This window comes from Vicia villosa, linkage group LG1 (assembly GCF_029867415.1).
Source record: "Vicia villosa cultivar HV-30 ecotype Madison, WI linkage group LG1, Vvil1.0, whole genome shotgun sequence".
NCBI lineage: Eukaryota > Viridiplantae > Streptophyta > Magnoliopsida > Fabales > Fabaceae > Vicia > Vicia villosa.
This window is the reverse complement of record NC_081180.1, coordinates 87,675,944-87,691,092: the sequence shown is the minus strand read 5'-3', so window position 1 is coordinate 87,691,092 and position 15,149 is coordinate 87,675,944. Positions and strand designations below refer to the sequence as shown.

At 32.6% G+C, this 15,149-nt stretch overlaps 1 protein-coding gene and 1 long non-coding RNA gene across 3 annotated transcripts; both read left to right on the top strand.

Annotated features, from left to right (window-relative positions):
* The first annotated feature begins 2,002 nt into the window (after positions 1-2,002).
* On the top strand, positions 2,003-6,227 carry LOC131643457 (sugar transport protein 13-like). 2 transcript variants are annotated; one of them, XM_058913674.1, is made up of 5 exons: positions 2,003-2,295; positions 2,531-2,853; positions 4,622-4,746; positions 4,920-5,211; positions 5,322-6,227. In XM_058913674.1, exons 1-5 carry the CDS (start codon positions 2,166-2,168, stop codon positions 6,006-6,008), a joined length of 1,557 nt encoding a protein of 518 aa, XP_058769657.1. In that variant the 5' UTR covers positions 2,003-2,165; the 3' UTR covers positions 6,009-6,227. The 2 variants fall into 2 exon arrangements, with proteins under 2 accessions (XP_058769657.1, XP_058769658.1); XM_058913675.1 differs by having other exon boundaries at positions 2,158-2,295; positions 2,519-2,853.
* Positions 6,228-10,686: 4,459 nt separating this feature from the next.
* Positions 10,687-11,799, top strand: LOC131611578 (uncharacterized). The gene is made up of 4 exons (XR_009287024.1): positions 10,687-10,943; positions 11,027-11,254; positions 11,336-11,434; positions 11,557-11,799. It is a non-coding gene; the product is annotated as an uncharacterized LOC131611578 (long non-coding RNA).
* Positions 11,800-15,149: the final 3,350 nt, after the last annotated feature.

Here is a 15,149-nt window from a genome sequence, read left to right as displayed (position 1 = left end):
CAAGTGTTTGTGCTGATGTCCAACACTGACACACTTTTTCAGAGGTGTCGGTGCTACATAGATTGTCGTAGGTTCTATTTTGAGGTGGTATGTATTCAAGATTGTTATGAAATAGGTCACACATGATATTTAAGTACTTTTAGTTTGGAGTTGGGAATTGGGTGGGGCTTATGCCATTTTGCACTGTGTAAATTAGGTATAGCCATGTATATCCTTCCGAGTTGAGTTTCTTTATGGTCTTGCAGATGGACATATTATGCCAGTCATTGAAGTGCAGCAAGGTGATCTATTAGGGTCACTTCTTTTTGCTCTTATGTTACATTCACTTACTCATTAGATCATAGATAATTGTAAGCTTCTCCTCCATGTCTAATATCTTGATGAAGAAACCATCATATGAGATTAAAAGGAGATGACTAAAACCCTTGACTTCATTTGGAAGACGAGTCCGAGATTAGATCTCGAATTAAATATTCGTAAGAATGAGATCTTTTGATTTTTTGTGTGATGGTAGTAAACTTTGTGGGGAGTACCCCTTTGGACATTGGGAGGTCGATGTCGGGGATGGAGTTGCTTGGAGGGGCTATTAGTCGAAATGGAGGTTTTATCAAGAGGTTGTCCATAAAGAGAGTGGTTGAGGTTACTGGGTTAATGCATCTTTTGCCACAACTAAGGGATATTTAAAGTGAGCTTCTTCCACTTCGATCTTGCATGGGTATCTCCAAACTCTTTTTTGCCCTAAAATCGTGTAAACCTAATGATAAGGAAGAAGCAATTATTTGGTTCGATAAAGAGTTCCAAAGAGTGGTTGAAGCCATTGTGGTTGGTGAAAGTCCTTTCTTCGAGAACCTTAGGGTGACTTCTTTACCTACAATGAATCTCGTATTCCCCGACATCACTTTATTAGAGATGTCTTGTTTGATATATTTCGGCGGGCCGAAATATCTGTGAGGAATGAGGCGCTAGTGAATTTCTTAAATTACTCAAAAGTAGGGTTTTTTTGGATAAAATCCGTCACAAATACGGGGTGACTAGCTTAATAGATATCTTTAGATAAAATAAATAGATATTTAAATACGCGTTTATTAACGGATACATATACGGGTTTAATGGTATCCGTGTCTGCGGATATCCGTATCTGTTAAAAAATTATAAAAATTATTTAAATATCATTAATTTATTATACTTTGTCATTTCATCTTCTAAAAAATCTCAAACATAACAATTAATTTCTCAACCATCATTTTCATTCTTCAATTTGATTTTTTTTTTCCTTTTATCTTTCAATTTTGAGATTCCTTTCATCAACAATTTCATTATCTAACTACTTGAAAAAATTACAACCTTATTCATGTGATTTCTATAATTTCTACAACCCAATTTTTTTTCTAAGTTCAAATTATTCATGTCATTCACTATACAAAGAACACATTCCTTTTGACAAAAACATTCTCTCATCTTGTATAGATCCAAATGTCTCAAAACTTATGTCGTTTGATATTGAAGCACTATTGAAAATCTTTTACATTTTTAGTTGAAGTTGAATAAGATGAATGATAAAGAACAAAGAAGATGAATCGAGAATCCTATAAAATGCAATACACTCTTTGCTTAGGACATGCATTAAAGTTTAGACCGACCAAAAATGCACTTTGATTATATCACATTTGCTGTCTCTTTAATTTCACTTTGTCCAACGAGATCACCTAAATACAAATTAATTTCTTTTGACAAAATTTAACAAAAATAACTAATTAAAATAATAAAATAATTTTTTAAAAATTAAAAAGTAGTGTTTATTAGATTAAAAAATCAAACTAAAACCTAAAATAAAATTAAATTAAGGGACTCGAAACTAATTTACTCTTAAATTTTATTAACTCATCATACAAGGCAAGGCACCAAAGATTTACTAGTATATGATGTAATTTCATTCCTACTCTATTGTATTATCATCGATAAATCCAAAAATAAAGGCTAAATAAATAAGCCCAACCTTATGAACCATTTCCATAACCAAAGAAAAATATCCCTCTCAATCTAGTCACTCAATTCATCTATATTGAATCTATTATCACTCACGATTCAGTTGTGCCAGTGTGGATCACGTACCAAACCTTTGTTGAAGATAAGAGTAGTTAATCTTGACAGAAAAATTAGAAACCATGACCGGAGGAGGCTTCACCGGAGACAATACTAAAGAGTTTGAGGCAAAGATAACTCCCATCATTATCATTTCATGCATGATGGCTGCCACTGGAGGTCTTATGTTTGGTTACGACGTTGGAGTTTCAGGTACGTAATTAATCACTTACACTTAAGTTTTTAGAAATACTGTGTAAGTTAATTATGGTTTAATTGTGAGTTGCGACAATTATCATTTTATGAATATTTTTTAGTCACAGTTAAAACGTGTCAAGTTTTAGACTCTCTGCGCTAACATGTCTTGGACGTTCTAAAAACGACTATGAATACTTATTTCATAGAATTTAGTTCTTACTAGTGTAATACAATGAAGTCATATTTTAAGGTGGTGTGGCATCGATGCCACCATTCTTGGAGAAATTCTTTCCAAAAGTGTATAGACAAATTGCAGAAGAAGGATCAGAAAGTAACTACTGCAAATATGACAACCAAGGGTTGCAACTATTCACTTCTTCATTGTATCTGGCTGGTTTAATGGTAACATTCTTCGCGTCTTACACAACTCGAGTACTAGGGAGAAGGCTCACAATGTTGATTGCTGGTTTCTTCTTCATTGCTGGAGTTGGTTTTAATGCAGCTGCTCAAAACCTTGCCATGCTTATATGTGGTAGGATCTTACTTGGTTGTGGAATTGGTTTTGCAAACCAGGTTAGTACTTGAGATACTCTCTAGAGATTGCAATGTAGAAAACCTTCTACCAATATAAAGAATAGAAAATGTGCAAGATGATCTCTTATTTATGATCCCTCTGAATTAGGGGCGGCAAAAAAGACCCGGCCCGCGGGGTAAGTCCGTTTTACCCGCACTTTTTCGCGGGATGGGGCGAGGTTTTAGATCCGCTCTCTTTAATGTGTCCACCCCGTTCCGCCCCATTTTTTACGGACTTTTGCGGACATGAGATTTTTCATACAATTTTATTATTTTTAGACCTAAAATAGTTCAATACTCGCGGACTTTCTCCGCCCCGCTCTCACTTTTCTGTGGTGCAGAATAAGATTTTAGACTTGCACTCTCAAATATCTCCGTCTGACTCTATTTTTTCGCAGGTCTTTTTTGGGGCGGGCCTAAACAGGGCAGGCATGCCGGTTTGCCACCCCTCTTGAATATTATATTTTTTAGTGTGATTGTGTTAACTAGGATGACATGGTTCCCCATAAAACCCACATGAACGCATCCAAACACACGAGGAGACAATGTGTAATCTCTCATTGTTAAAATTGAAGGAAAAAAAAGAATCTAAATTTTTAAATATTTTTTCTCACTGTTTATATTGAAAAAGCATCGTACCATCTAAAATTCTTAAAATTTTTGCTCACATTTTGAATGATGAACTTATCCTTTTATGTAAACATTACACTTGGGAGGATCTATTTATATACTTTTATATTAATTATGCATTTAAAAGCATTCATAAATGACAAGAGATTTTTTTTTAAATTAAATAAAATTATTATATTCATTTAACTAATGATATAATATTAAGTTTATTGTATCTTTTTATAAATTTAGTTATTTCTATTATATTTTAAATAATGAACAAAACTATTTTTTTAAATTTACAAAATATTATGTTTGTTTTTCTTTTTATTATTATAAATTTTTTTATTAAAAATAATAAAAGTTCACTTTTAAATCAATTTTAAATTTTAAAAGGTTTATTTTAAGCATAGTAGGACCAAAAGTAGTCACTCTAAAAGAAAAATAGAGAACACAACTTTTTAGTAAATGAGTGGTTCTTGTATGAACACATCCATATGCACACAACAACCAATCAAAAGATTTTTTTTAGAAGGATACTCAAACCATTCCAAGAAGAGTCCAAATTAAAATAAGGAAGAAAAAACAAACAACCAAATAGAAGATAAAAGCAAAAATAGTAATTCTCTACAAATTAAAGTTCTATTATTATTTTTATATAATTATATTACTTTATCCTAAAATAATTTCAATCAATGGTATACATATATAATAATTTATGAAATGATGCTTCAATGTAAAACAAGTTTATAAAACCTTTTAGTGACATATTCTTACTATATTTAACATTGTTGAGTCATGACACTTGCTGGTGACCACTTTAGGCATGATCTCATTTAATTAATCAAAAAACAATATAATATGTTTAATTAATTAATGATTAAAATATCTTGTCGACAAGTTCCATTCATATTTTTTTTTGTACCTATCTCTATCTTGTTTTAGTCATTATTATTTGGACTTTATAGCTTTGATTCCTTAAGCAATACTTTATGTAATACAAACGATGCACGATTCTGGTCTAATTCAATTAACCAACTATTTAACAAATGATAATTTAATAGTGTGAGGATTAAGGAGGAAAGTTCATTGTTGTGTTAATTAATTAACACTAATTGGCTTTTGGACGTCACTAATATATTTTTTTATGGTGACACAGGCAGTGCCAGTATTCCTTTCAGAGATTGCACCTTCAAGAATACGTGGAGCATTGAATATACTGTTTCAGCTTGATATTACACTTGGGATTCTATTTGCTAACCTTGTCAATTACTTCACCAACAAGTAACTTTCTTAATTCCACTGCATCATTTTCTTTCACATATTACAAAACAATTATAAATTAATTCGTATTTTTAAAATTTTAAATTTGATTCAAAACTTATAAACTTTATAAAAATATTGTCAAAAAATTTAAGGATATATAATTTTTTTTGTGAACCATCTTGCAACAACAGAATCAAAGGTGAATGGGGTTGGAGGGTATCTCTAGGACTAGGAGGCATCCCAGCATTACTCCTCACTCTAGGAGCTTACTTAGTAGTGGACACTCCAAATAGTCTCATTGAACGTGGTCACTTAGAACAAGGAAAAATCGTCCTAAGAAAGATTCGCGGCACAGACAACATCGATCCTGAGTTCTTAGAGCTTGTTGAGGCGAGTCATGTTGCTAAACAAGTGAAACATCCTTTCAGAAACATCCTGAAGCGCAATAATCGACCTCAGCTCGTCATTTCCATTGCCTTAATGGTAGATATTATTTGTCACATATTCCTATACATATCATAGATATATTATAGATTTTTAGTTGGTATGTTTTTTTATTCATGTTTTTAAATATGGTGATAATTAACAAACAGGTTTTTCAACAATTCACTGGCATCAATGCGATAATGTTCTATGCTCCGGTTTTGTTTAATACATTAGGGTTTAAGAATGATGCTGCACTTTATTCTGCTGTGATAACCGGTGCTATAAATGTTATCTCGACTATAGTCTCGATATATTCGGTGGATAAACTCGGACGCCGAAAGCTTTTATTGGAAGCTGGTGTACAAATGTTTTTGTCACAAATGGTGATAGCAGTTGTACTAGGAATCAAGGTGAAGGATAATTCTGAGGAACTCTCAAAAGGTTATGCAACTCTTGTGGTAGTTATGGTTTGTATCTTTGTGTCTGCGTTTGCATGGTCATGGGGTCCACTTGGCTGGCTTATTCCAAGTGAGATATTTCCATTAGAGACACGTTCTGCAGGACAAAGTGTGACAGTTTGTGTCAACTTTCTCTTCACTTCTGTTATTGCACAAGCTTTTCTATCTATGCTTTGTTATTTCAAGTATGGTATCTTCTTTTTCTTCTCTGGATGGATCTTGATCATGTCGATTTTCGTGTTTTTTCTTGTCCCTGAGACGAAGAATGTTCCTATTGAAGAGATGACACAGAGAGTGTGGAAGAAACATTGGTTTTGGAAGAGGTTTGTTGAAGTTGATTTTGTTGAAGATGATAAAGTAAGTGATGGAAATGGACCTAGCATTATGGTTCCTTAGTTGTAAACTTAGAGGAATTTATGGTAATAAGTTGTTTTTGTCAAATAAATATTTTGGACTCTAAGGAAGTATGTGGTTAGATTTGGTTATTATAGCTAGCCATAAGTTATCATTCTCATTATGTTAAAGAAGTTTGTGTCTCTAAGAGTGTATTGTCACTAAAGATATGTAACATTGTAATTTGTCTAAGTTATGTTACTAAGTTTTTATATTTCCTCACTTCTTGAGTTGAATTGTTTACATAAGACTAAAGAAGCTTATTCCTATGATATGTATTGTGTTATGTTTAAATTGGTTTTGTAACACATTTTCTATGGGGTTTCTTACCTTTTACAACCATAAAAATGCCAATATTATATTTGATATCACTCCTTCAAAGTAGAAATTCATTGTCATCTTTAGAATACCACAAATTTTTAACTTCTATAGGTAATGTGAGTTAATTGGAATCAATTCAATAACAAATAATTGTATAAGACATGTTTTATATATAATAATAAGACTTAATTAGTCTGGGTCACTTAATTTAACCTAAAATTTCACTTTACTCTGTTATTTAATAAACTTTACCTTTTAATCTTTCAAAACTACTCCGTTAGCTAATTTGATATTTATATTAAATTTTGTCTAAAAACATTTAACTTGTATTTATTTACGTGGCAATTTAGTTGATAAAATTGGACAGAGTGAGTCATCATAACTCATTTAACCTAGAAAAGATTTAAATAAAAAATATGTCATTTTCTTCACCTTAATCTTTTTCTCCTTCCCTTCATCTTCACTTTCACTTTCTTTTTCTTCACAACTCAACAAACATTTAAGCTCTAATAAACGACTCATCAAGAATCTGATTTAAAACCAAAAACTATAAATTCATAAAATATGGCTAAATAAATAAAGAATTCACTACAAGGACCTCCAAACAGAGTGACAACATCAACAAATCGTTCATGAAGGTCTTGAGTCCAATGAAGATGTGGTTTTGGATCAGCGGTCTAAACAAGACAATATGGTCATCCTTATGATTAGAGTATTAGACATACTCACACCACCAAAACCAACTAACAAATTATCTTGTCTAACAATTCCTCCATGGTTGTATTAATCTAGGATTCATCCTTCTTTAATCTAAAAAGTTTAGAATGAATCAAATCAAAGATAACACATATCAAATAGAAGTTGAAATGATTGAGGCAGTGTTTTTTCTATGGCAAGACAGTATAGTGTTGATGCAGGGTTGAGCTTGGATGCCTTTGAGGAGCCAAAGACACCCATACCTTTGTCCATATCTCATTACAAACATTTGGAGAAAAAGATAACAAAAAAGGCTTATTGTAGAGTTTATAGAGGAAGAGATCAAAAAAGCGTTTTATGATTGCAAGAGTTCGAAGAGTCTAGGCCAGGACGATGTGAATTTTGGCTTCATTAAACAATTTTGGGAAACAATCAAAGGTGACTTTCACAGATTTATGGCGAAATTCCATGCAAATGAAAAAAAAATGTTTGTGGTGCCAGCAACGTTTTCATTGTGTTAGTTCCATAACACGATAATTTGGTTAAAATGAATGATTTTCTATCGATCTCTCTAATAGTTTGCTTAATAAAGTTTTTGTCTAAGATTTTGGCTAATAGAATGAAACAAGTTATCCACAAGATAATCTTCCTGCCACAAAGTGATTTCCTTGAAGGAAGATAAATGATAGACAACATACTATTAGCCAATGAACTAGAGGATGAAGTGAAATCTTGTCTAGTTACTAATGGTCTTAGTTTCATTCTTAAAAGATTTTGGTAACTAAAGTTATAAGCAAATGACTAGCCGAGTATACTAACCGCAAGTTGTAGAAATTAATTGGCATATGGTAACAATAATATTTAACCATCTATTATGATGGATAATCATCCCATATCATTGGTTCGACATCTAATTTCTCAAATTAAGTACACTTATGTTCAATTTCAACACTAAGTTCACGTCATGTAGACAGTTACTATTTTCCACAATGTTGTTGATATTAACCTCATAAAAAATATATCATATTCCCAACATCATTCACACGCATAAACATCATGAGGAATTATCATAGTCACAACCTCATCTACACATTTAATTAAATGTTGTATTACCCTAAGAAAGATCTATGTCTTTGCTTTCAAACGCACTTCAAACAAACTTACAAAACTCAAGTTATGGGTGAAACAATATGACCAATACTCTCTTGTGTTTTCAGCGATTTATTTGGCTTATTTCAACTTATTGTGAATTATTGCAAATTATTTGAATTATTTTGACTTCTTTGACTTATTCCCTAATGTAACAGCTCTAGAATTCGATTTACACATATAAACAACAGCTTCCACCTCAAGGAACATCAATCCAACACATATCACATCAAATATTCATGTTTTCTTCATCAACTCATTGTGTAGTTTATGAACATCAACAATTAATTTATACAGTATAGATTCACACGAATTTCACATCAATAATAATAAAATCAACATCAATAACACGAAACAAAATTCACAATCAATACAATATATCATAGAGATTTTGCACAAACCTCTTATAAATCAATCAACAACTTCATAATAGAGAAAAGGGGCTAAGACCCATCATGGAATAATCTCATCCTTTACCTTGATTAAGCCGAAATACTTGAGTTTTCTTTCGTGATTGTAGATCCTACTCTTGTAATTCTTCTCTGCTAGAGTTTGTCTCCACTTCTTTTTTTTCTTTTTTTTAAAACTGGACTTACTCTAAATCCCTTTATGCCTATGTAAAAAAAAAATCCTATTTTATTCTATTTATTTTATTTTCACTATATCTCTTTATTTTTAATTAATTTTATATAATTCTATTTTATTAAAATTTGGATATTCACCCAAAACTTCTAAATAATCGTAATTATTTAAATTATCTATTATTTATAATATTTTTAAATAATTAATAAATATTTTTTTAAAAAATAAATAATTAAACACAATCCAAAATAAATTTTTTGGAGTGTTACATCATTGTTTAACCCAAACTCTAGATCCTCCACAAATCTAATAGGATATGTCTTCGTGGCAACCCAAAAATTCTCTACCTCATTTATTTTCCCACCAATTTTATAGTGATCAAAATACAAGCATAAACCAACTTCAATTTATTAATAATATATTTATCGATTTTCAATAATCTTTCTTTAATCGTTACAATTCTCCAAAAATCTCATATCCCATGCAAAATGAGTTGAATTCCCCCATCCCTTTACTCATCGCCGCCGAGAAAATGAGTTGTGCGCCGGTCGTAAACCACCTCATGCATGAAGGACGATCTCATAAGGACAAAGGAGACCGAGCGCAGAGTTTATATATTTAAATTAAATTGTTTTTTCAAGGTTTAAACTGTTATCTCTTACCAAAATTAACTAAATTAGATTGCATTATTTTTCTCAAAAATTAAAATGAATTTTCAACACTTTACTTTTTTAGTAATATTAAATATTGATTGATTAATTCTTTAAAGGGACGCTTCAAAATATAGAGGAGTCAAATCTGGTTTTTTTTTTTAGTTTTGTTGTGATTTAACGTAACCATTAAAAAGTGCAACAGTTTGTGCATGATTATGCGGTCAAAATTGGGTTATCTCTGACTCTCACATTAAACATCCTTTCTATATTATTTGCCCATAAAATCAATCTGTTTTATTTTATTCTGATATTGAAAGGAAAACAAAGTTTAACGTAGATTTATATAGTACTACTATTTGCTAAAGGCTTACCACCTGATTTTGCTACACTGTGTGGCTTTAGATTGGATTGGAGGTTGTATAAACTATAAAGTGAGTAGTTATGTATGCTTGATTAATGCTTGTCTCACGTGCAAAGCAATGTGATAATCAAATGGAAACAATGAATGGTGGTTGCTATTTATAATGACACTCACCAGTCATCTACAATATAAGAAAGTTCAATGCTCTGGAAAAGACCGAATTGTCCCTTTGCTTTTTTAATGAGCCACGTGGCTGTCTTATTTGCTTCCCTTTACTTACTTCCTTTTCATTTCCTTTACTACTTCCTGCTACATGTGACAAGCTTTCAATTTTTCTTTCTCTCTCTCTTCTCTTTCAATTTGTCTGTCTTCTTCCTCTCCCTCAACCATCCCCTCTTTGTCTCTTTCTTCTTCTTTCTCTCTCCGAGTCTTCTTTCTCTCTCAGAGCGACATCTTCTACTTTCTGCTTTCTTCCTCTTCATTTCCCTTTTTCTTCATCATCTTCTTCATTTTCCAAAACGAAACCGACACAGTTATCAGGTTTTTTTGGATTTCTGTTTAAAGTTACTGTTTAGATATTGTGGTTAGTGTTTTTGTGGTTTATATGATGATTTTGTGGTTTATATGATGATTTTGTGGATAGGTTTTTGTGATTGTGGTTGATATCATGATTTTGTGGTTAGGGTTTTTATGCTATTATTGGCCAAATGGAGGTATGTTGTTCTTTTCATCTTTCTAACAAAAATATGAATAATGTTTTCACCAGTTGCTTTTAACATTCAGATTTGTGGTGGCAACAATAGGTTACCGACGATTAGTATGGTGGTGGTGGTGGTGGAAACGGGTTTCCGCCAACGAGTGTGGTGGTGGCCGGAATCAGAAAGGTTTATCTATGACATTTTCAACTTATGTTTCGTCATTAACTCATTCTATTGTAGAAAGTGCAAGATCTGAACTAATTATTATTGATCTAAAATTATTATTATTATAGATTTGAAATTATTATCGGCCTTTATGGTATATTGATTTTGTCGATCTTTATGATTTAATATTTCTCAACTTTGATAGTTCTTTTTGGAATGGTCAGAGATGAATGGTTGGAGCAACTGTTGCAGAACAATCCATTGTACATACAGAACTTCGTCCATTGCTCGCTTGATGTGGTTGATGACTGAGGTGTGTTTGCTATGCGATAATGCTCATTTCAATTTGGGGTTTTTGGTTACTTTGTTTTATTTAATGTTTTGAATACGAAACAGACAATAACTCGAGAAATCAGAGACACTGAATACGAAACGGTTAAAAGATACTGAATACGAAATGGTTAAAAGACAAATTGAAGATATTAATGGAACTGTCATGACATAAGCAAAATTTTCTTAAGCAGCTGATGGTTCTTACACTCGCTGAGACGTGAATGTTATGGAATCTCAGAAATCTGGTTCGGGAAATGCTCAATCTACAGAAAGGGAAATCATGGCTTCAAGGTAAGTTTTCATCTCTATATAGTACGAAACTAAAATAAGATTTGGAATCTTATGGTTTTATGTGGTGATTATGGTGTTTAGGAGGCTAGAAGCTGATCGTTTCTTCACGACAAACTTTAATGCGAAAACATACACAAAGGCTTCAATCTGAGAGGGTAGAAAGGATTAAGCAAATAAAGGGTGATTTTTGATCTTTCAAGTTTCAACTGTCATTTTTCAAGTTTGATCTTTCAAGTTTCAACTGTGATTTTTGCTAGCCTAATATATTTGGTTTGGTTCTTCATATTTTTTTTGCTTTATAGAGGCCACAATTTGTTAAAGGGAATATGCATGTTTTCTCTGTGGATCAGCAGCGCTGTCAGGGTCTTGGACTAAGTCTTATCACTACTACTCAATTATGGCTTACGACTGCTGCTGGAGTGTTTTAAGCATGTTGCATATCAGATGCAATTTGAACTCAGATATTGTTATTTAAACACAGTTCTTTACAGATGTTCTTTACAAATGCAATTTGTTTGGATTTGGTGCAAAGTAGTATGAGCAGACTATCAAGTATAATAAAGGTTCATTTGTTACTTCCGATGGAGCGTTGACAACACTTTCTGGTGTTAACATATGATTTTTGTGGTTTTGATTTTCATTCAATTGCAGGTTCCAGCTGCACAAACTCATGATCCCAAGGTTAAGCCTGATTGCTATGGTGTCTTCTGCCTTACCTTTGATTTCAAGCCTGTGAGTATGCTTCTTCACTACCTTTCTGTGTTTATTACATGTATATATGGTGTTTGTCAATATGTACATGCTGCTGCATAATTTCCTTTATGTAATGTGTATAGGGATTAGAGATAGAAGTGGAATTGGTTGGTGCATGCATGTCTTTATGTTCTATTTCATACATTTAATGTTCTACATCAGGACGTGCCTATTAACATGTTGTTCTCTTTATTAGGCCAACAACGGGTGGTGCTGCTCCTCCTTCCGAGATCGTAAAGGTTTGAGATTGGACCCTTCAAATTATGTTCTGTATTGCAATAGAGCAGCATGTTGATATAAGATTGGTGAATGGCAAAACTGAAATACTGATCCATTATTTAAAACTGATTATGCAGTATCAGTAGACTACATATCAAAGAGGTTAAGTGATTCTGTGTTCGACAACTCCATCAATGAGCTGAAGTGATTCCGTGTTCGACAGGTACACCAAATTGGACCGTCCATGTTTTCGATGCCAAATCTGGTCTTTCTCTACTTGCAAAATCATATTATGGAATTGTTGGTTTTCAAGACCAACTCAGGGTCTGTTTGGATAAGTACTTATGTATACTATTTCGATGCCAAATTAATGCAGGTTGTTTGTGTAGGTACTACCATATATGAACCAATCTTAAGTTACTATTTTGGTTCAAAACTGTGTTGTAAAGTTACATACTCATAATATTATGAGTCCTTTGAAATGTTTTCAATCTTATTAAATATATGGAGTAGAGCCATCTGTAAGTAATGTGCTCAATGGCGGTGAACCAGGTAAATATCATTGTTCATTTATTTGTCATTTTTGGCATCTGAGAAGTGATTTATACAAAATTGCTATGTAAAAGACGGTTAAAATTATGTAGAACAATGTCATTTATTACTCTCTTCTTATGTCTTGAATTTGCAGGAATCGATGAAATGCGATTGATTTGTTGATATTGGTACGTAGATAAAACCATTGAAACTGGATTATCTGATGCATGTTGGTATTCATTAATTCACAATCAATATATACATCTTGAGATCTACATTAATGGTATTGTGATCCAATTCTTTTTCCAATTTGAATGAGCCTTTATGCGATTGTAAAACTCTTCCACCTACCTTGAGATTGGTAGCTTTATCGGCAATGTCAATTTGTTTCGTCGACGCCTCTGTATAGCACCATAGTACTGTCATTCTGCCTAGCAGAATCAACAATTGCACCATTTTCATACAATGATGCTTCTAGGATGTTATGTCGTCTTGTATTATTATACTCATGATGTAGTGCGGAATATCTCACCTATTGCGAGAGATACATCGTCTTTTAGCCCTTTGAATAACCATTATGATATAGTGCTACTGGAATGTCAAATTATAGAACAAAAGCTTTGGGACGAAGATCCTCATGAGTATGTTAGGAAAGACTATGGTATGTGATGCCTTCTTATTGGAGGCTTTTCAGATTTGAATTGAAAGTATCTTCTGCACTTCGCTTTCAAATTGTAATCTTATGGTTTTAATTTTTTGTTTTTTTACTGTTTCCTACTGTGTCACTTTTTCTTAGATATGAGTAAGTTATTCTTTAGAATTGTATGCCACTTTTCAATTATGAAAACAACATTGTTTCTAAGAACTAAGATGCATAAGGTACAAGGACTAAGATGCACTGCAGTAACAATTTATATTTGTTATTTTTGGCTCATACGTTAGCCTCTCTGTACAGGCCAAAGTTGCTCATGTGAATGCTTGGAAGGTTTCATGCCAAATTTCAACCAAAGTGGGAGTCATCAATTTGGTTTTATGGGACTGTAAGGAAAACACATTCAAACACATCCTGGTTTGACAAGAGCCTGAGCATTGAGGAATGCAAGACTGTGTGTTTGAAAAATTGTTCTTATCATAGTAGTGGCTGCTTAATTTGGTTTGACACAATTAAGGACATGTGAAGGTGTAATCCATTTATATCAGTTGTGGATATTGTGGACATGACAAGGCTGTTTCAAAAGGAAAAGGTATTTTGGTTATCATTTCTAAGTTTATATCATTTAGTTTGCTGAATGAAAATCTCATTTTATTTGATTTCATTAACTAAGCAGTGGATTGAGACTTTTGTTGCATAGCTTTGTTTGACAAAGTATTAGTTAGAGAATTCTTAGCAAGTATGATACTTGCAAGGTTATGGATACCCGTGTAATGCTGGAGCTTCGACAAAAACATATTGCTTTGATAACGGTTTGATGGTCCGTGAAGCAATGAAAAGGAATTCCGATCTAACCGAGGACATTATTACTACATGCCATGAGTCGGAAATAACTCGGGAAATCGAAGACACTTAATACATAACGGTTAAAAAGACACCGAATACGAAAGGGTTAAAAGACGCTAAATATGAAAAGGTTAAAAGACAAATCCAAGATGTTGGTGGAGCTGTCATGAAATAAGCAAGGTTTTCTTACTTGATGTTTCTATTCCTATTATAATCTAGCTATCAATTCTTAATTTTAGAAGGTTAGTGTTTAAATGATTATGGTAATTTATGTTTTTAGCTTTTAGAAAAACTTGTCCTGAGTGACATTTTACCTGAGAAGCAGTTGTTTTCACATTTTGATTGTGTGTTTCTTGTGTGCGTTCCAATCATAGGATAAATGAGGCATCTGTTACAATCATATGATAATATGAATCTCTAATCTATGTAATCATATTAGTTTGCTTAACTGAGATGTGGTTTGATAAATATTCAAGGACACTGAGATTTGCTGATACTTATAGAATGGAGTGCCCAGCTACAGTTCACTGTCTCGTTGTATCTGATGTGCCTGCTACGGTGGAGCATCGAGCCATTGCGGAAGCAGATACATCCACCTCGGCTGCCATTGTGGCTGAATGTGTTTATAATTTTATTACATCTATGTATTCCTTGAAACTTAACATGGTGGCTGTGGATTAACTGAATTTTTCTACTTTGGTTACTAATAAATAAAAAAAATTCCTTTTTATATATTTTTCTACTTTGGTTGCTAATATTGTTGATTGGAACTGGATTTTTTCTATTTGGTGGAAGCTTATATATTTCGAAGCCCAGATAGTGAGATAGATATTTATAAATCATGGCTATGCTGCGCACTAGAGGTTTATTCTATATTATAGATGAGCTTTG

Excerpts from the sequence above, each read along its gene's own strand:
- LOC131643457 (XM_058913674.1), top strand. The coding sequence starts at position 2,166 with ATGACCGGAGGAGGCTTCACCGGAGACAATACTAAAGAGTTTGAGGCA. Across the intron at positions 2,854-4,621 it reads GAATTGGTTTTGCAAACCAG|GCAGTGCCAGTATTCCTTTC; the intron begins GTTAGTACTTGA and ends ATGGTGACACAG. Across the intron at positions 4,747-4,919 it reads GTCAATTACTTCACCAACAA|AATCAAAGGTGAATGGGGTT; the intron begins GTAACTTTCTTA and ends TTGCAACAACAG.